The sequence below is a fragment of the Triticum urartu genome, chromosome 4 (genome assembly GCF_003073215.2).
Source record: "Triticum urartu cultivar G1812 chromosome 4, Tu2.1, whole genome shotgun sequence".
Lineage (NCBI taxonomy): Eukaryota > Viridiplantae > Streptophyta > Magnoliopsida > Poales > Poaceae > Triticum > Triticum urartu.
Window position 1 is genome coordinate 77,165,528 of NC_053025.1, and position 20,788 is coordinate 77,186,315.

The following is a 20,788-nucleotide window of genomic DNA, read 5'->3' on the forward strand; positions in this document are numbered from 1 at the left end:
AAATAATATATTTTGTAACCTGTGCAAAAATCAGAAAAGTAAAAAAAACAAATATTCATACTAATGGCGCATCACCACAAGGTGCGCCATTAGTACGCCAAAGGATACTAATGGCGCATAAAGACATAGTGCGCCATTAGTATGACAAAGCAGATGGTTACATATGGCCCCACGGGAGGCATACTAATGGCGCATGGTGTTACATACTAATGACGCACTTCCTGGTGCGCCATTAGCATACCAGATACTAATGGCGCACCAGTGGTGCGCCATTAGTAAAAAATTCTAGTGGCGTGATACTAATGGCGCACCGGTAGTGCGCCATTAGTAGGCAAAACCGGTGCGCCATTAGTAGGCCTTTTTCTAGTAGTGTTTAACCACAGGCCGAAGTGGGGCCGGATGCAGAGGAAAGCCTCACACACAATGATGAACGCCGAAATATTGAGGATGAAGTTCGGTCAGATCATGAAAGTCCAGCCCGTAGTAGAACATGAGACCACGGACGAATGGATGGAGGGGAAACCCTAGTCCGCGAAGGAAGTGGTGAAGGAAAACTACCCTCTCGTGAGGTTCCGGGGTAGGGACGATCTGCCCCGCAGCGGGCAGCCGATGCGCGATGTTCGCGGCTAAGTATCCGGCTCCGCGCAGCTTCTTGATGTCTCCCTCCGTGACGGAGGAGACCATCCACCTGCCTCCCGCTCCGGACATGGTTGGAGAAGGTTGAGGTGGGAAGTGTGGACTTGGGCGCTAGAGCTCGAGTGTGCGAAAACGGATGAGCAAAGGAGGAAGAAGGCGTGGATAGGAAGGTGAATCCTTATCCCTTTATATGGGCGGACGAAGCTAAGAGTTCCCACTTGTCTGGTAAAACTCGCTTATCCCCCAAGCGCCGTAATTGATGGCGCGGTTGGGTTACACACGCCCGTATTGATGAGAATCCCGTAATAAGGGGACACGATCTCTGCTTTGACAAGACGTGTCGAAAAACTGCCTCGCATTATGTGCGGGGCTGGTTAAAGGAAACAGTTCGAATAATCACCGGGCCATGACATAACGTCATGCTGCCAAAACAAGCCAGCAAATTAGATATGCGAAAATATTATTCTCTCTACGGTGGAATGTGGATCTTATTTTGCAGGGTCGGACACTATCCTCGTATTCAAATTCTTCTGTGATGTATTCGAAGAAGAAACCCGCCTTGCAATGCCGAAGACAATACTGCGCGCCGGACTCATCGTCATTGAAGCCTGGTTCAGGGGCTACTGAGGGAGTCCTGGATTAGGGGGTCTCCGGACAGCCGGACTATATCCTTTGGCCGGACTGTTGGACTATGAAGATACAAGATTGAAGACTCCGTCTCGTGTCCGGATGGGACTCTACTTGGCGTGTAAGGCAAGCTAGGCAATACGGATATGGATATCTCCTCCTTTGTAACCGACCTTTGTGTAACCCTAACCCTCTCCGGTGTCTATATAAACTAAAGGGTTTTAGTCCGTAGGACAACAACCATAACACACAATCATACCATAAGTTAGCTTCTAGGGTTTAGCCTCTCTGATCTCGTGGTAGATCTACTCTTGTACTACCCATATCATCAATATCAATCAGGCGGGACGTAGGGTTTTACCTCCATCAAGTGGGCCCGAACCTGGGTAAAACATCGTGTCCCCTGTCTTCTGTTACCATCCGGCCTAGATGCACAGTTCAGGACCCCCTATCCGAGATCCGCCGGTTTTGACACCGACAAGGACCGTGACGGATTGGACAGCTCCGAGAGTGAGCAGATTGCCTTGATCCGTTTTGCATCTTCGACCAACCAAGACGACAAGGGGGCAAGGGTAGTCGTGGATGAACTTCTTTCACTATCATAGCTAGTAGAACATGTCAAATTTTGATAGTCCGATAACATGTGTATTTAACTACGTATGTAATTTCACGTTGCATGAAACTAGTATAGATTTGAGGATTTTGTTTGAGGAAGCATGTTGTGGAGACGGACTTTTGATATGTGCCCGGTCACTGTGGCGTGTTCAGATGCGTGCGCAGACGTATAAGGGCCTTTGTCGTAGATGTTCTTACCTCTCACAACATGTCTGGTCAGCTTTTCACATTCAGGCAGGATCGCTGCAGTAGACTTACATTGGTAAGTGTTTCTCAAGTAAGATCAACTTTACTAAATCAGCACTAGTGTACAGTACAACATGCGACTCCAGCTCCATCTATCTACGCAGCAACCCTTTCATGATCCTGACCAGCGTTTAGTGACCCAACAAAGGAAGAGGAGGAGGAACAACCGAACAAGAGAAGAAACGGTAGTGGTTTCGGCTGCACGCAGTGTACGTATCGTGTTCGGTGTTCCTTTTTACAGCGTGTCCTCGGAGTGCAAAGAGAAATCCGGCTCGTCCGGCTTGGCCAGCTTGGGGAACTTCATGGTGGACACGTCGTCGATCCGCTGCGACATGCTCTTCTGGTGCGCGCCCTTCTTGGTGTTCTTGGCGAACTTGGATGCCAGGAACGTGGCGCCCAGGTGCGTGCCGCCGCCGTCGCCGCCCTCCGCGGACGACGACGCCGCCGCGCCAGCGCCGCCCTTGTACTCGCCGAGCAGCGGCGTGCTGGCGTCGGCGCCGGCGATGGCGCCGGCCCCGCCCTGCCCGTCGTCGTCGCCGGCGTCGCCCTGGCCGTCGTAGAGGAGCCCCTCCTGCTTCATGAGCTCCCTGGCGAGCTTCCTCTTCTTGTACCGCCTCCAGGCGCCCTGCACGAAGCACGCGCCCCAGCTCCGCCACTGGTGGGAGTAGTACCGGAACGCGTGCTGCAGCCGCTTGCTGTGGAGGCGCTTGAACTGGTTGGCCACGTACTTGAGGTCCTCGGCGCGCAGCGCGAACGCCTCCACCTCCGTCACCGACCGCACCGTGCGCGTGGACTGCGGGAAGTTGAGGCTCGGGTTGGGCATCAGCGCCCACGTCAGCAGCTCCTCGCCGCAGAAGTCCCCCGGCCGGAGCGTGATGGAGCTGAAGAAGTTGGTCCGGCCGCCGTCCGTCGTCGAGCTCTCCAGCTCGCCACGGATGATGAAGAGCATCTCGCTCACGGGGTCGCCCTCCCGCACGATGTACGCGTCCTTGGTGCTCAGCGACGACACCAGCCGCTCGCAGATGGCGTCCAGCAGCTGCTCGTCCATCTGCGAGAAGAAGGGCACCTGCAAGCAAGACCACGATCAATGCCGACGTTCAGCGTCGGAGTCACCTTACCGTACCGGCGGCGAAGAGCAAATGGCATATGGCAACGTACCCGCCGGACGAGGGCGAGGCAGAGGTGGCGCTGGATCTCGCGGCGGAGGTCGAGGGGCAGCGACTGGAGGATGGATTCCTCGTCGACGCCCCTGGTGGCCAGCCACTTGTACTGGAAGAACCTCCGGACGCGCTCCTGGAGCTCCAGGGGAAGCTGCCGGTGACGCATCCCCTCCTCGATGTCGCGCCGCTTCACCCGCCACTCCTCCAGCCTCACCGTCATCGACTGCAAGTACGTCTGCGAAACAAAAGGCCAAGATGGAACAATGTATGTGAACATAATGGTGCGAACAGTTTCTGGTGATAATAATTCTTGCACATGAAAGCATAAGTTTGAGAATTTTCTGCACTATGTTGATTTGGGCAATAACCACAGCTTTAGGACAGTTTCTGAAACATGAAAAATGAGCATCCAATTTCATGATAACAAATAAATAAATACCTGCATGTTTCCAATGAGATGTGAGAAGAAAACAAGGCCCATGATGCAGATCAGGATGCAGAATATAGTCTCCCCTGCGTAGGTGCTGTTCTGCAAGTTCTGTCCATAAGAACTTGCAGAAAACAAACACAAATTCAGTTATCCTTGCATCATCATGTGTTTATTTATAATGATCGCATACTCAGTTCAGACATCAGAAGAACTGCATCTTTATATACATGTATGCACACCTCAGGTTCCGGAAACCCCACCAGAGGCAGTAGAGATACTTCTCGAAGAAGGACGCATCGACGATATCAAGCTTCAGAGCATCCTCGAACAACCCGTACTCAAATCTCGCCCCGGGAAGTCCGCACTGCTTAGTGATGTTGCTAGCCGCGTGCCACTTCATCCGAACAGGATCCTCGAGCGATTTGCAGTCCAGATAGCTCATGTCACATATGGGCACCCTGGGGTCAGTGCCATTATCGCTTGTGCATTGGTCCACCCAGCAGGTGTACTGCCTCTCTATGGACAGCAGGTACCACAGGGCTCCCAGAACCTACATAACATACACCCACCATGTGAATCTATTGCTCTGTTCTGTTCGAAATGGAACGAGGAACACAAAAGACGACGGCGTGCATGCATGCATACATACATGGCTGGCCAGCGTGTAGAGAAGCAGGTTGTAGGCGGCCCCTGCCCAGGCAGTTCTTGTGACCACTCCACTGGACTTGACGATCTTGGAGTTGAGGGATATGATGAGGAACACTCTGGGTATGTACTGGATCAGCACGATCATCGACAGCGTGTTGTTGGTGTGGTTTGCTGAGGTGGTGCTCACAGCTGGTATCACAAACCAGATAATGATCTGCAACGATCGGCCTGCTCAGCTTAATTATCACGTACTAGTAGTAGTATTCAGTATGTGACTATTGCCGAACGCATCAAATTAGCTAGCTAGCTAGCTAGCTATTGTGTTTGACTCTCTGAAACATTCCTGCTTATGCATTTGAGCTATATAACTAACACAATATTTGATCAGGGAAGCTGTATCAAGGTCTGAATCACTGTCGTTGCATGCACATTAATCATGTCCTTCACAAGGAACACAGGATTGATTGACTGTATCACGTCAAAATTCATCACACTGTAATGACATTTCTGAAATTTGACACATGCGACGAGCAACATAGGTACAAAGATTGCCGGATTTGAAAAAGAAATGCGTCGCTGTGGATACGTGCATTGACGATGGAGAGATAGGGAGAAGGAGGGAGGGACGGAGGCATGCCTGGGGAATCGGGAGCATGGCGGCGAGATCGATGATGAAGTCGTTCTTGAGGTACCGGATGGCGATCTGGTCGGGGTCCCTGACGAGCTCGCCGCGCCCGAAGACGCGCGAGCTGGGCGCGACGAAGGCGGTGCGGAACTTGAGGATCATGTGCGCGAGGTAGAAGAGGTCGGCGACGGTGCGCACGGCGGTGACGGCGACGCCGATGCCCATGTTCATCTTGACGCACGCCTGCGTCTTGGCGTAGAGGAGGTAGAAGTACATGGGGTCGACGAAGAGGCCGACCATGCAGGTGACGAGGAAGAGGCGGTTCCAGTTAAGGACGACGTCGTCCCCGGGGTCGAGGATGCGGCTGGGCGTCCATGGCCGGCGGCCCGGGGGCTGGTTGGAGGAGGAGGCGCCGTGGCGGAAGAAGGGGAGCGGCGGGCGGCGGAAGGGCGGGAGGACGTGGCGCTGGAGGAAGCCGGCCATGGGCGGTGCTCGCGGCGGTGGGCGTCGGGGCGTCGATCGTCATGCATTGCATGCGCGTGCGCGGGTGGGGTGGGTGGTGCGGCTTCCATCGGGGCCACGAGGTGGTGCGGCGGCCGCGCGTTGCGGGTGCTTTGCTTCGCCGCGCGACCGACCGAGCCACAAATCGGCATACGGCATTTGGGCGGGTGCTCTGCTCTCCCCAAGCAAATTTCTACAGCTCCAATCGACCCTTCAATGTTTTTTAACAAAAAAAAAACCGACATTATTTGTAGGTTGTGCGAGCCTAAATTAACTCTTCGGAATCCATTATATGTGAATTTGGCACCTCAATTCCTTGACCCAGATGACCCTACATGCTCATTGTCGCATCAGGGTCTCCGTCTTCGGGGAGCGAACTTGTTGAAATGCAAAAGCTTGTAGAAGCAGCGGTCGAAAAATCGCCGATATAGACCAAGCCGCGGGTGGCCACAGTTTACATAGCGAATCGTCGCTCCGGAGAATAAAACATCAAAGAAGGCCTGTAGAACATCTCAGATCTTTCCCTTTATCGAAAAAAATAACATCCCAGATCCAGCCAGATAGAGTCGAGAACACAAATCCCACACGCTCCCAACGAAGCCGAGGTTGTCCAACTTTTATTGATCGGAACTGGAGCCGGAGAACTAACCAAAACGCATAGCCACGTTGTCAGCTCCGCGGAACTAGAAGCAGTGCTTGTCATACGTCATTTGTTTGCGCTACCACACAGTTAATAATAAAAAGATACTAGGCTCTCCAGATTTCTTTTTTCGAGAATCACTAGGCTCTCTAGATTTGGAACTTCCTTGTGCGTTGAGGGTTGTGGGGTCGCTCAGGCCCTACTGTAAAGGTGTGTATCGTTGGTAGAGGGTTCCTGTTTCTTTTTTTTCCTTTTATTATTTTCTGGTTTTCTTTTCTTTTCTACCCTTAAATTTATTTTTCACACTAAAATTTGTGAACTTTTTAAAATCCCTGATCAATTTCTTAATTGGTGGGAAAAATTCGTGAATATTTTAAAAATTCACGAACAGTTTTGAAGTTTGTGAACATTACTAAATTTCAAATCCGTGAACATTTTCTGAAATACATGAATATTTTAAAATTCTTGATCATTTTTTTAGAATACATTTTTTAATTTGCAGCGTTTTTGAAAGTCTTGGATCATTAAAATCCATTAACATCTTTTGATTTAATGAACTTTAAAAATAAGATGTTAATGAACTTTAAAATAGCCGGTTTTTTATCATATAATTGTGGAGCGAGCTGGAAAAATTAAATGGGCGACTGGAGTCGGGAGCCGAGCTGAGCGAGCGAGAGCGTAGTGGTTGGGCCCATGTAAACGTTATAGTAGCAATTATGTGGTTTCAGTGCAGAATACGAGCTTCTAAGGTGCTCTTACAACAACCACCGGCTGACACCGAGGCCAAAATGCAGAAGAACAGCCGAACCACCCATGATACAGCTCCGCTCTCCTCTTAGAATAAATACCATCTCTAGCAACACCTCGGCACGATGAAGAAAAACCACAAGAACATAACTAAAACCTAAGTCAACACAGATGTCAGTGTACCATACCGGGTTGGCCCATCGATTAGGAGGCATTTCAATAGGCCGTCCTCAGGACCCAAGTATCTAGGATATGGCAAGGGCCCCTCGCACGTTACAAGGTTGGACTTCAAGAAGGTTGTTCATCCTGGCATGAACGCCAAGGATTAGTCAGGCGATCAAGGCTCTAGGTTGGTTAAGTTAACTTGTAACCCTAGACCTCGCCTCCTTTATAAGGCGAGGTCAGTGGGTAGTTTGAGGCCATTTGACCCATTATCATCGTCTTAATAGCACTAGTTGAGTGCCCGTGCGTTGTCACGGAACAACAAACTTACATCTCATTCACCATCATCATTGATCTCCACCGCCGACTCAACCTTGCTAGTTGTCTCACCATCATTGTTGAATGCACAATCAGCCTTGCTCTCCCTCATCATCAGTTCAAGAGAGGGTCGTCACCCTCCCGGAGCCCTAACAACCTCTCTGCTTAGAGCACCACTCCCATAAAATATTGGCTTATGTTTTCTTTTCCATACAATATACTTGTCATTGTTTCTCCCATCTAGCTATGTTTTTCAATTGTCCACGGGGTAAATGTATGTACATCTAGCTATGTTTCCATACAACATAGCTATGTTTCCCATTTCTCACATCAAAGTTATGTATGTACATCAAAGTTTTGAAGAAAATATGCCCTAGAGGCAATAATAAAGTTATTATTTATTTCCTTATATCATGATAAATGTTTATTATTCATGCTAGAATTGTATTAACCGGAAACATAATACATGTGTGAATACATAGACAAACTTAGTGTCACTAGTATGCCTCTACTTGACTAGCTCGTTAATCAAAGATGGTTATGTTTCCTAACCATAAACAAGGTGTTGTTATTTGATTAACGAGGTCACATCATTAGTTGAATGATCTGATTGACATGACCCATTTCATTAGCTTAGCACCCGATCGTTTAGTATGTTGCTATTGCTTTCTTCATGACTTATACATGTTCCTATGACTATGATATTATGCAACTCCCGTTTACCGGAGGAACACTTTGTGTGCTACCAAACGTCACAACGTAACTGGGTGATTATAAAGGAGCTCTACAGGTGTCTCCAAAGGTAGATGTTGGGTTGGCGTATTTCGAGATTAGGATTTGTCACTGCGATTGTCGGAGAGGTATCTCTGGGCCCTCTCGGTAATGCACATCACATAAGCCTTGCAAGCATTGCAGCCAATGAGTTAGTTGCAAGATGATGTATTACGGAACGAGTAAAGAGACTTGCCGGTAACGAGATTGAACTAGGTATTGGATACCGACGATCGAATCTCGGGCAAGTAACATACCGATGACAAAGGGAACAACGTATGTTGTTATGCGGTCTGACCGATAAAGATCTTCGTAGAATATGTAGGAGCCAATATGGGCATCCAGGTCCCGCTATTGGTTATTGACCGGAGATGTGTCTCAGTCATGTCTGCATTATTCTCGAACCGTAGGGTCCGCACGCTTAACGTTACGATGACAGTTATTATGAGTTTATGCATTTTGATGTACCGAAGTTAGTTCGGAGTCCCGGATGTGATCACAGACATGACGAGGAGTCTCGAAATGGTCGAGACATAAAGATTGATATATTGGAAGCCTATGTTTGGATATCGAAAGTGTTCCGGGTGAAATCGGGATTTTACCGGAGTACCGGGAGGTTACCGGAACCCCCGGGAGCTATATGGGCCTTAGTGGGCTTTAGTGGAAAGGAGAAAGGGGCAGCCCAAGGTGGGCCGCGCGCCTCCCCCCTCCCCTAGTCCTATTAGGACAAGGAGAGGTGGCCGGCCCCCTCTCTCTCTTTCCCCCCTCGAGGAATCCTATTCCAACTAGGATTGGGGGGGGGGGGGAATCCTACTCCCAGAGGGAGTAGGACTCCCTTGGCGCGCCCTCCTTGACCGGCCGCCCACTCCCCCTTGGCTCCTTTATATACGGAGGCAGGGGGGCACCCTAGGACATACAAGTTTATCATTGAGATCGTTCCTTAGCCGTGTGCGGTGCCCCCTGCCACCATATTCCACCTCGATTATATTGTAGCAGTGCTTAGGCGAAGCCCTGCGACGGTAGAACATCAAGATCGTCACCACGCCGTCGTGCTGACGGAACTCCTCCCCGACGCTTTGCTGGATCGGAGCCCGGGGATCGTCATCGAGCTGTACGTGTGCTAAGAACTCGGAGGTGCCGGAGTAACGGTGCTTGGATCGGTCGGATCGGGAAGACGTACGACTACTTCCTCTACGTTGCGTCAACGCTTCCGCAGTCGGTCTGCGTGGGTACGTAGACAACACTCTCCCCTCTCGTTGCTATACATCACCATGATCTTGCGTGTGCGTAGGAAAAATTTTGAAATTACTGTGTTCCCCAGCAAGTTTCTCCGTTTCTCACATCTAGCTATGTTTCTCAACCTCCACTCCATCCCCTGAAGAAATAGGGTTGACATTTTCCACCCTCAATTCGTTCGTGGAATTTTCATTTGGCTCTGTGGCTCATTTGAAAAAAAATCTTTGTATTAAGATAATGAGTATGTCTAGGGCACATCTAGATATGCTCTAGTTATTGCACATCTAAGTGAGTGAATCAAACATAAAGATGAAAAAGAAAAAAGAAAAGGAAAATATTCACACGAATCTTGATGTAAAATCAACGATATAGGACTTAGATGTGCAATACTTATGGCACATCTAGATGTGCTTTAGCAAAACTGTAAGATAATCATGTTATTAGTACAAAAGTGGGGGTGCCCTTTGGTAACCAATCATCGGTAATGATGATACACTTAGGAAATTAACACTGAAACCTGAACTTTTGTCTACTAACCAGATGATCCATGCTAACTACAGACATGTACTGCATATAATAGTATTCATCGTGAATGCTTGTCTATGCCCAAAGGAAGAAAAATATAAGAAGCTCTATAATACTGGAATAATTTTTGAACTAGTCTTCTCGCTTAGGGTGAAAGTAAGCAGAGGCGACAGAATAAGATACCTGATAACGTCGATTAGGAACCCTACGACCAGACAAGATTAATCAATAATTTACACAATTGATGCTTGTTCTAGTCATTACTCTGTACTTGGCAGAAGTGCAATTACTACCACAGATTGCTATCTAATAACCAAACAACCTGTAATAATTGTAATAACCACACTTTGCATATATATATGTATGCTGATAGAAAATGTGATATTTGAAAAGAGAAAAAATAGAACATGAAAGGGGCTATTGCTTCAATTCTTACATTAGGACTGCACAAAAAAATCCATGCAATCGTTAGTGCGTACAAATATTAACAGAAAATGCATGTTTCTGTTAACAACAACAATACCATGAGTTTTGCTACTCTTCTCTGCCGTAAAATGGTGGCCTGGAACTAAAAAGGATCTAACTCACTTGTTGATTGGTTTCCCCCAGCCCCCTGCTTTTTAGACACACGTACCGCTGTTGGCATAGACACACCTTGAGTGCAAGCACAATGGAGCAAGTTTACCACGCATTTTCTGCTCCTCTCCACCATCTCCACCGTGGTCATCTACCTCCCATCAGCACTGCATCAGCCTGCATGAAAGCCAAAACATGATTGCAATTCAGTTAGGTAATTTCAACATTATTCCATAACATTCAGGGTTAAGGTGCACAACCTAAATAAGAAACTTAAAGTGCTCTTTAACGGTCCACAGTAAAGGTAAAATAAGAAACTGATTCTACTCTTCTATATGTAACTCCTCTATTTTGCAATTATCATAACCGAAACAATATTCAGAGTAATTGTTCCCTGCATATCTTCTATCCTTCACCATAAGCCATAAATAAACTTGTTTATTTTGATAGTACAATACAAAACATAACTAAAATAGAATCATCTTTTAGAAATTAGGACCTGATAGCAAGTCAATAGGGGATTGAACAATGAAAATAAATCAAAGAGCGGTGCTGTGCTAATGATTCTATTTGGTCAAGTTGCCTATGAAACGTGTCTGTCAGTATCGACCAACTGAATCTAGATATATGAAAAACATACAATGGGATTGGTGAAGAGTTGCCTATGAATTCAGTCAATATAATGCAACAGAGATGTCAGCAAAGGGAGACATAGTCTCATATGGGCAACACAAAGTGCATAACAGGCACAATGGTGCTGACGTTCTCCACCATGGCCTTAGCAGCATGGACCATGTTGGCCGTAGTACCTCTAATACGGTTCGCATGGGGAAAAATTAACAAAACAATCAATTACAAAGTAAGATGAGCCACGAGTGTACCAGTCATCTTCTCTTGATTGCGGATTAGCGTCCGCCTGCATAAGCTCTATTGCGCTGACTTGTCAGCCTTGTGGGTGTCCATCATACTGCACGTGAGAGGGGATTGGGGTCGCGGTGACAGCTTCAATTTGGTACCTTGTTGTAGCAGGAGAGCAGAGAAGGTTGGTAGCTCGTGCTTTGTCGCTGCCAATTTGGTCCTGCCAATTACAACATGAGTGTACCACAGAGAAACACAAACCAGAGAGAAACTATACTTAGTTTCAGTTAGTCGATGAACCAATCAGCAGCTAGATCCCCCAAAATCCATCCCCATACCACGCCCTCACATCATCCATGGCAGACTGCCGCTGCCTCATCTAGCTCTTTCGCACCATGGAGCACCGCCACGATGTCTTCGTGGGCAGCCGGCGACTCTCGGACCCATACCCGTGCTCGCACTCCTGTCCCGCGCGTGACCCCTTTGGCGGCCGCTCCCGGCCAACGGCTCCTAGGAACCCTCCCCATGGTTCAGCTCCCGCCCCCGCCATGCGACATCATCCTCATCACGGCTGGAAAAATTGGTGGGAAAAATTCGTGAATATTTTAAAAATTCACGAACAGTTTTGAAGTTTGTGAACATTACTAAATTTCAAATCCGTGAACATTTTCTGTGATCATTTTTTTAGAATACATTTTTTAATTTGCAGCGTTTTTGAAAGTCTTAGATCATTAAAATCCATTAACATCTTTTGATTTAATGAACTTTAAAAATAAGATGTTAATGAACTTTAAAATAGCCGGTTTTTTATCATATAGTTGTGGAGCGAGCTAGAAAAATTAAATGGGCGACTGGAGCCGGGAGCCGAGCTGAGCGAGCGAGAGCTTAGTGGTTGGGCCCATGTAAACGTTATAGTAGCAATTATGTGGTTTCAGTGCAGAATACGAGCTTCTAAGGTGCTCTTACAACAACCACCGGCTGACACCGAGGCCAAAATGCAAAAGAACAGCCGAACCACCCATGATACAGCTCCGCTCTCCTCTCAGAATAAATACCATCTCTAGCAACACCTCGGCACGATGAAGAAAAACCACAAGAACATAACTAAAACCCAAGTCAACACAGATGTCAGTGTACTATACCGGGGTGGCCCATCGATTGGGAGGCATTTCAATAGGCCGTCCTCAGGACCCAAGTATCTAGGATATGGCAAGGGCCCCTCGCACGTTACAAGGTTGGACTTCAAGAAGGTTGTTCATCCTGGCATGAACGCCAAGGATTAGTCAGGCGATCAAGGCTCTAGGTTGGTTAAGTTAACTTGTAACCCTAGACCTCGCCTCCTTTATAAGGCGAGGTCAGTGGGTAGTTTGAGGCCATTTGACCCATTATCATCGTCTTAGTAGCACTAGTTGAGTGCCCGTGCGTTGCCACGGAACAACAAACTTACATCTCATTCACCATCATCATCGATCTCCACCGCCGACTCAACCTTGCTAGTTGTCTCACCATCATTGTTGAATGCACAATCAGCCTTGCTCTCCCTCATCATCAGTTCAAGAGAGGGTCGTCGCCCTCCCGAAGCCCTAACAACCTCTCTGCTTAGAGCACCACTCCCATAAAATATTGGCTTATGTTTTCTTTTTCATACAATATACTTGTCATTGTTTCTCCCATCTAGCTATGTTTCTCAATTGTCCACGGGGTAAATGTATGTACATCTAGCTATGTTTCCATACAACATAGCTATGTTTCCCATTTCTCACATCAAAGTTATGTATGTACATCAAAGTTTCCCCGTTTCTCACATCTAGCTATGTTTCTCAATCTCCACTCCATCCCCTGAAGAAATAAGGTTGACATTTTCCACCCTCAATTCGTTCGTGGAATTTTCATTTGGCTCTGTGGCTCATTTGAAAAAAAAATCTTTGTATTAAGATAATGAGTATGTCTAGGACACATCTAGATATGCTCTAGTTATTGCACATCTAAGTGAGTGAATCAAACATAAAGATGAAAAAGAAAAAAGAAAAGGAAAATATTCACACGAATCTTGATGTAAAATCAACGATATAGGACTTAGATGTGCAATACTTATGGCACATCTAGATGTGCTTTAGCAAAACTGTAAGATAATCATGTTATTAGTACAAAAGTGGGGTGCCCTTTGGTAACCAATCATCGGTAATGATGATACACTTAGGAAATTAACACTGAAACCTGAACTTTTGTCTACTAACCAGATGATCCATGCTAACTACAGACATGTACTGCATATAATAGTATTCATTGTGAATGCTTGTCTATGCCCAAAGGAAGAAAAATATAAGAAGCTCTATAATACTGGAATAATTTTTGAAATAGTCTTCTCGCTTAGGGTGAAAGTAAGCAGAGGCGACGGAATAAGATATCTGATAACGTCGATTAGGAACCCTACGACCAGACAAGATTAATCAATAATTTACACAATTGATGCTTGTTTTAGTCATTACTCTGTACTTGGCAGAAGTGCAATTACTACCACAGATTGCTATCTACTCCCTCCGTTCTTAAATATTTGTCTTTCTAGACATTTCAAATGACTACTACATACGGATGTATGTAGACATATTTTAGAGTGTAGATTCACTCATTTTGCTCTGTATGTAGTCATTTGTTGAAATGCCTAGAAAGACAAGTATTTAGGAACGGAGGGAGTAATAATCAAACAACCTGTAATAATTGTAATAACCACACTTTGCATATATATGTACGCTGATAGAAAATGTGATATTTGAAAAGAGAAAAAATAGAACATGAAAGGGGCTATTGCTTCAATTCTTACATTAGGACTGCACAAAAAAAATCCATGCAATCGTTAGTGCGTATAAATATTAACAGAAAATGCATGTTTCTGTTAACAGCAACAATACCATGAGTTTTGCTACTCTTCTCTGCCGTAAAATGGTGGCCTGGAACTAAAAAGGATCTAACTCACCTGTTGATTGGTTTCCCCCAACCCCCTGCTTTTTTAGACACACGTACCGCTGTTGGCATAGACGCACCTTGAGTGCAAGCACAATGGAGCAAGTTTACCACGCATTTTCTGCTCCTCTCCACCATCTCCACCGTGGTCATCTACCTCCCATCAGCACTGCATCAGCCTGCATGAAAGCCAAAACATGATTGCAATTCAGTTAGGTAATTTCAACATTATTCCATAACATTCAGGGTTAAGGTGCACAACCTAAATAAGAAACTTAAAGTGCTCTTTAACGGTCCACAGTAAAGGTAAAATAAGAAACTGATTCTACTCTTCTATATGTAACTCCTCTATTTTGCAATTATCATAACCGAAACAATATTCAGAGTAATTGTTCCCTGCATATCTTCTATCCTTCACCATAAGCCATAAATAAACTTGTTTATTTTGATAGTACAATACAAAACATAACTAAAATAGAATCATCTTTTAGAAATTAGGACCTGATAGCAAGTCAATAGGGGATTGAACAATGAAAATAAATCAAAGAGCGGTGCTGTGATAATGATTCTATTTGGTCGAGTTGCCTATGAAACGTGTCTGTCAGTATCAACCAACTGAATCTAGATATATGAAAAACATACAATGGGATTGGTGAAGAGTTGCCTATGAATTCAGTCAATATCATGCAACAGAGATGTCAGCAAAGGGAGACATAGTGTCATATGGGCAACACAAAGTGCACAACAGGCACAATGGTGCTGACGTTCTCCACCATGGCCTTAGCAGCATGGACCATGTTGGCCGTAGTACCTCTAATACGGTTCGCATGGGGAAAAAATTAACAAAACAATCAATTACAAAATAAGATGAGCCACGAGTGTACCAGTCATCTTCTCTTGATTGCGGATTAGCATCCGCCTGCATAAGCTCTATTGCGCTGACTTCTCAGCCTTGTGGGTGTCCATCATACTGCACGTGAGAGGGGATTGGGGTCGCGGTGACAGCTTCAATTTGGTACCTTGTTGTAGCAGGAGAGCAGAGAAGGTTGGTAGCTCGTGCTTTGTCGCTGCCAATTTGGTCCTGCCAATTACAACATGAGTGTACCACAGAGAAACACAAACCAGAGAGAAACTATACTTAGTTTCAGTTAGTCGATGAACCAATCAGCAGCTAGATCCCCCAAAATCCATCCCCCCGGTGCCTTCGGGGGTCGCCGCCCCCCCGCCGCCCACGTGACCCCTTTGGCGACCGCTCCCGGCCAATGGCTCCTTGGAACCCTCCCCATGGTTCCGGCTCCCGCCCCCGCCATGCGACATCATCCTCATCACGGCTGAGGCTCTTCACCAGCCTCTACAACCACTACCCCAACGGAGGAGCCTTAATTGTTCGCGATGGGCGCCGACGGCATGATGGCTCTCAAGATCGCAGCAGGGGGCCGAGACAGGGGCACACCACCCCCAGGGCCAGTACTCTAGCGCCGATGTACTGACGCCCTCCTTCTGCACCGCTGCCAAGCTCGCCGATGGTTGGACGCGATCTAGAATGGTACAGATAAGAGGAAGGAGTAGACAATTTCTTCATGGGACTGGATCCCGCCGCCGACGGCCTGGACCGCGACCGCGGGCTGGACGAGGAGGCGACAGCAGGAGACATTTTTTCTCAGGAGCCGGAAGAGAGACGGGATCGGGAGCCATGGGGTGCGAGAGGCGAGGAGGCTGGGTGGGCGTGGGATCGTGCGTTCGTGGGCTGTGGTTTTTTGACCTTTTTTTTCGGGCGGGGATGGAAGAAGCGGTGGGAGGACTTTCGATAGCTGACGATAGAAGGGGGGTCGAACCATCACGACGTTCGATCCCCCTTTAATAAATAGTAGAGATAATCAACTCATACTATAACCCCCTCAGACGAGATGTTTTCCTCATAATCAACCAAAGCAACTACCAACTTTTTTCAAGGTAGTAAAATGAACTATCAACTTTTTTCAAGGTAGTAAAATGAACTTTTTTCCTTACAAAAATATAGAAAAAAAACTGCGTATAAAAGACACGAAGTGGTCAGCGCCGCAGGCAGGAGCTATGTGCACCACCATGCAAAAAAAGGGGGAGCTATGTGCACCAATCTGCCCCTTTGTGTATTCAATATGCTCATCTAAAAGACACGAAGTGGTCAGCGCCGCAGGCAGGAGCTATGTGCACCACCATGCAAAAAAAGGGGGAGCTATGTGCACCAATCTGCCCCTTTGTGTATTCAATATGCTCATCTAAAAGACACGAAGTGGTCAGCGCCGCAGGCAGGAGCTATGTGCACCACCATGCAAAAAAAGGGGGAGCTATGTGCACCAATCTGCCCCTTTGTGTATTCAATATGCTCATCTAAAAGACACGAAGTGGTCAGCGCCGCAGGCAGGAGCTATGTGCACCACCATGCAAAAAAAGGGGGAGCTATGTGCACCAATCTGCCCCTTTGTGTATTCAATATGCTCATCTAGTCGTCCCCATCCCAGTCTATGCATAGTTAGAAATTACAGTTACGTTTTCCAAAAATTGTACACCTCCTACTTGACATGACCTCTAATAACTTTCATTCTACTGATATGATTACCGTGTTCTTCTATATGCGTTTCTTTCCCAAATCTTGAAGGTGAACGAACCCACCGGCCCGGGTGAACCATATCATTTGCAGCTAAACGTGGCATTCCCAAACTGTCAAACAAGCATATAGGACTGAAGATACCAACGCTGTAGCAGGCTTAATTGGGCAGATGATACTAACGTCCACAAATCAATCATTACTGAATAATAATATATAAGCAGGGTAATTTCTTTAGTACAAAAAATACCTGTAAAGAAAAATATCATCTGCAGCCTTCTCCCAAAACATACATGGTCACTTCCAAAAACAGGACACCCGCGGCACAATTTGTTATGCTAAACAAACACATATACTATAATTATTTTAACTTTTTCATGTACTGTATGAGAGTATCCATGCAACTTTGCAGTCATAAAAAGCAGACATGTACAGGAAGAAACAGGGAAGGGTCCTCACAAGTCTGAGCATAAATTCATACATATGCACTAACGCTAGCAACCTCCCTTACAAACTCTTCTAGATTTTGCACCTAAAAACAGGGAACAGTTATAATAATTATTTTAACTGTTCATGGTTCTAAGAAGTCAGTCCTCGCTTACAGCCTCTCAACACCAACAATAACCAGCACAATTTCTTCTATCTACTTGAATAACAAATAACTAATGAGAAGCTGTCACAGGGGAGATAGCCGGCCCCGTGTTACATGAAAATATGTGCAGAAAAATGACCTATAATCATCGCCGGATACATGATAGTACTCTCTAATCTGAAGAAACAGAAAGAACTTTGCCTATCTTGCCAAATGCCAACAAGGGAACTGCTGAAAGCTAGTACTATTGGACATAAAAGAAGGGAGATGGATAGAAATATATGTCAGCTTCGTAATGAACACTTTTTCTGAGAATGCCCAAGAAGATGACACCGGCCACACTGAACGATCCGTTTCGGCCGTTTCAAGCTTTCCATCTTGAGAATCTTCATTTTGGGACGGCCAGGAGGCCTTCGGATCTTTGGTGGGCGAAGTATCATGTCTGATTTGTATAGGCCTCGCGGCCCAGAGGACGAATTGCTCCAGTGGATCCTGTCTGGAATTGGATAGATCCGCTGAGAGTAAGTTTCCCTATACTTCATTACACTAAAGCAATCATGTGCATACAGGCGAGGATCTTCACCACATGAAAGTAGTGCAGCAGCAGCATGTGCACATGGAATACCATAAATTTGCCAGCGACGGCACGAGCAGAACCTGGTTTGAGTATCCACAATGTTTGTTCGCTCAGATGACACGATCTCAAACTCCACCTTGTTTGCTCTGAGTACTTGATAACATCTTGAATCAGAAATGGATTCAGAAATAAGTTTCTCAGCAGATGGAACAAGAACTGAGTTAAGGGATAGGGCCAAGTTCTGACGTTCAGTAAACCAGCAGGTTAGTTGGTGCCTGATGTATTCAACAGTTTGCACAATGGGAAGCTCATGACACTCCAGGGCCCAGTTATATAATATCTCAGTTATCGCAAGACTAAAATGGCCATATCTGATACCCTCAAAGTAAGCAACTGCCCAGAGGTTTGGTGGAAAATTCTGGAACCATGGCATGACATCTTGAACTTGCATCATATCTTTTACCTTTGAATCAAATTCTGCTGTTGTGAGAGCATAAACGGCACTCCAGAAAAGGTTCAGAAGTTTAGGACTCTTGAACTCCTCGCGGAAATTCTCACTCACGTATCTCAAGCAAAATCCATGAAAAGCAGTTGGGAAGTTGACCTCGACCGCTTCAACCACCTGTGGTTGTCTCTCAGAGATTATTGTGAAGACAGGCATCTTATCTGTGTTAACACCAAGCATCTTCCTCAGTTCTGAAATAAACCACATCCAGTTCTCATCACTTTCAGAATCAACAACACCAAATGCTACAGGGAACATCATGTGATCAGCATCAACAGCCGAAGCACATAGCAATGTCCCAAGATACTTGCCCTTTAGATCTGCCTTGTCAATTTCCAAAAGGGGTCTACACGCATTTAAGAAACCATAAATAGATGCATGAAATGAAACAAAGAGCCGTTGGAAGGAATTCTCTGGCCCAGCCCCTTTGTATACTGCAACGCTACCAGGATTTGTCTTTCCAATCTGGTCACAGTATGCAGGAAGAAGGCGATATCCATCCTCAAGGGTACCATGAACAGCAGCCATGCTTCTCTCCTTTCCGCGCCATGCCTGCATATAAGACACAGCAACCCCATGCTGGTCCCGAATATCCTGCAATATCTCTTTTGGCTTAATCTGCGGATTATCTCTTAGCCTTGCCTCAACAGACCTAGCCACCCAGTTAACAGTAGCCTGCTGATGATGTAGGTCCTGAACACCCTCACATGTGTGCTCTCCTTGCAATGTCCGGACCGTGAAAGTTGGAACACCGTGGCACTTGGCCACATGCACACGCCACGGGCATCCTTCTGTGTTGCATTTGGCAATGAATCGGCTACGATCTGATTTCACGACGCGGAGCTGGAAATGCAGAGCAACAGCCATATCCTTGATGGCACTCCGGCAAGTGTCAACATTGGTAAACTCTTGACCAATGAAAAGGAATTGCTCACGCGGTACAGGGTCCTTCTCTGGCTCGAGTAAAATCTGGTCTTCATCCCCCTCAACTAGAACATCGCCATCTTCCACCTGAACTAAAACCTGATTGTCCTCGGCCTGAACTAAAGCCTGGGTGTCTTCCGCATTAACTAAAGCCCGACTGTCTTCCGCATGAACTAAAGCCCGGCTGTCTTCGGCATGAACTAAAGCCTGACTGTCTTCCGCATGAACTAATACCTGGCTGTCCTCCATATTTGAGCAGCTCTACAGGCCGGATAAAATTACTTTACTTTGAGTGATAAAAACACCAGACAACTCGATAGTGACTGAAAAGATTTTGCTCCACACCTTCTTAAGCACTGCCCTGCAAATATTAGCACAACCCTATTAACGAGAGAAAGAGCCATTCCAGTGGTATAAGAAGTAACAGTATTCAGTACAAGCACGTAATTCACTAACGCCAGAAAGAGCCCATCCAGCGGCACACCAACCCTCCCCAACCCCCATTTTTTAGAGGAAAACTGAATCTGCACGCTGGCTTGCAAGGCCTACGGCGTGAGGCGTGGACTGAGACCGATCTCGCGCGCCGAAGGAAAGAAAAATCTAATCTTATGAGCCATGGAAAATAAGGGGTGGATCTAGACGTTGCGGCGGGTGAACACCCAAAATTTGTGGAGGTTGGTTTGGGATTAAGAGCAGGCACTGGATGACTAGAAAGCTCGTACCTTTAAAACCAATGTTCAAGGCTGCGGACGGGGCGGAGACGCCGGCGGGGGGACGGGCGGGGGGAGGCGCGATGGAACGGGAGCGGCCGGGGACGGGCGGCGGGGTCGGACGGCGGCGGCCCTAGGGCACAGCGGTGGTACAGAAGAGATTTTAGTTACAGTATATGGGTCGGACGGAGGAGGAAGAAAGGATAACGGAAGAAGGGGAAAAGTCTAGCCATGGAGGCGACGATTTTTGACGGCACGGATCGCTCGCTGGCATGCCTAACGGTGGATGGAGAGATTTCATTTTACCGTCAGGCAGAGATGGACCGGCGCGTCTTTAGAGCATCTCCAGCACCAGATATTGAAAAAAAAAAGACATTTTTACATGAAAAAAACAACAGACATTGATAAAAGAACTGTTGTTTAGGGCACTTTGGTCAAAAAAAAAGAACACTGCTCCAACAGCTATCCATAAATGATGATGCCAATTTTGTGGGACAGCCATAAATTTTGCACTTCAGTTATTGCATATTTGCAGCGCTGCTACACTTGGTGCCATAAAACCAAAAGGCAGTCATGAAAGCCAACTACTCCACAGAAGTTCCCTCTCCGCC

The 20,788-nt window shown here is 46.6% G+C and overlaps 2 protein-coding genes across 2 annotated transcripts; both read right to left on the minus strand.

Moving 5' to 3' along the window:
• Positions 1 to 2,159: 2,159 nt before the first annotated feature.
• LOC125553587 (cyclic nucleotide-gated ion channel 18-like) lies at positions 2,160 to 5,470 on the minus strand. The gene is made up of 6 exons (XM_048717353.1): positions 5,000 to 5,470; positions 4,364 to 4,576; positions 3,954 to 4,264; positions 3,724 to 3,835; positions 3,283 to 3,519; positions 2,160 to 3,190 (listed from the first exon to the last, which is right to left on the minus strand). The coding sequence occupies exons 1-6, from the start codon at positions 5,468 to 5,470 to the stop codon at positions 2,360 to 2,362; spliced, it is 2,175 nt and encodes a 724-aa protein (XP_048573310.1). The 3' UTR covers positions 2,160 to 2,359.
• An 11,829-nt stretch (positions 5,471 to 17,299) lies between these two features.
• LOC125550765 lies at positions 17,300 to 20,443 on the minus strand. The gene is made up of 2 exons (XM_048713845.1): positions 20,190 to 20,443; positions 17,300 to 19,828 (listed from the first exon to the last, which is right to left on the minus strand). Exon 2 carries the CDS (start codon positions 19,714 to 19,716, stop codon positions 17,746 to 17,748), a length of 1,971 nt encoding a protein of 656 aa, XP_048569802.1. The 5' UTR covers positions 19,717 to 19,828; positions 20,190 to 20,443; the 3' UTR covers positions 17,300 to 17,745.
• Positions 20,444 to 20,788: the final 345 nt, after the last annotated feature.

What these genes read in the sequence shown, in the direction of transcription:
- LOC125553587 (XM_048717353.1), bottom strand. Translation starts at nt 5,470, where the DNA reads ATGGCCGGCTTCCTCCAGCGCCACGTCCTCCCGCCCTTCCGCCGCCCG. An exon ending in CCATGCTCCCGATTCCCCAG is followed by an intron (nt 4,577 to 4,999) that starts GCATGCCTCCGT and finishes CGATCGTTGCAG; the next exon opens with ATCATTATCTGGTTTGTGAT. An exon ending in ATCTCATTGGAAACATGCAG is followed by an intron (nt 3,520 to 3,723) that starts GTATTTATTTAT and finishes TTTGTTTCGCAG; the next exon opens with ACGTACTTGCAGTCGATGAC.
- LOC125550765 (XM_048713845.1), bottom strand. Translation starts at nt 19,716, where the DNA reads ATGGAGGACAGCCAGGTATTAGTTCATGCGGAAGACAGTCAGGCTTTA.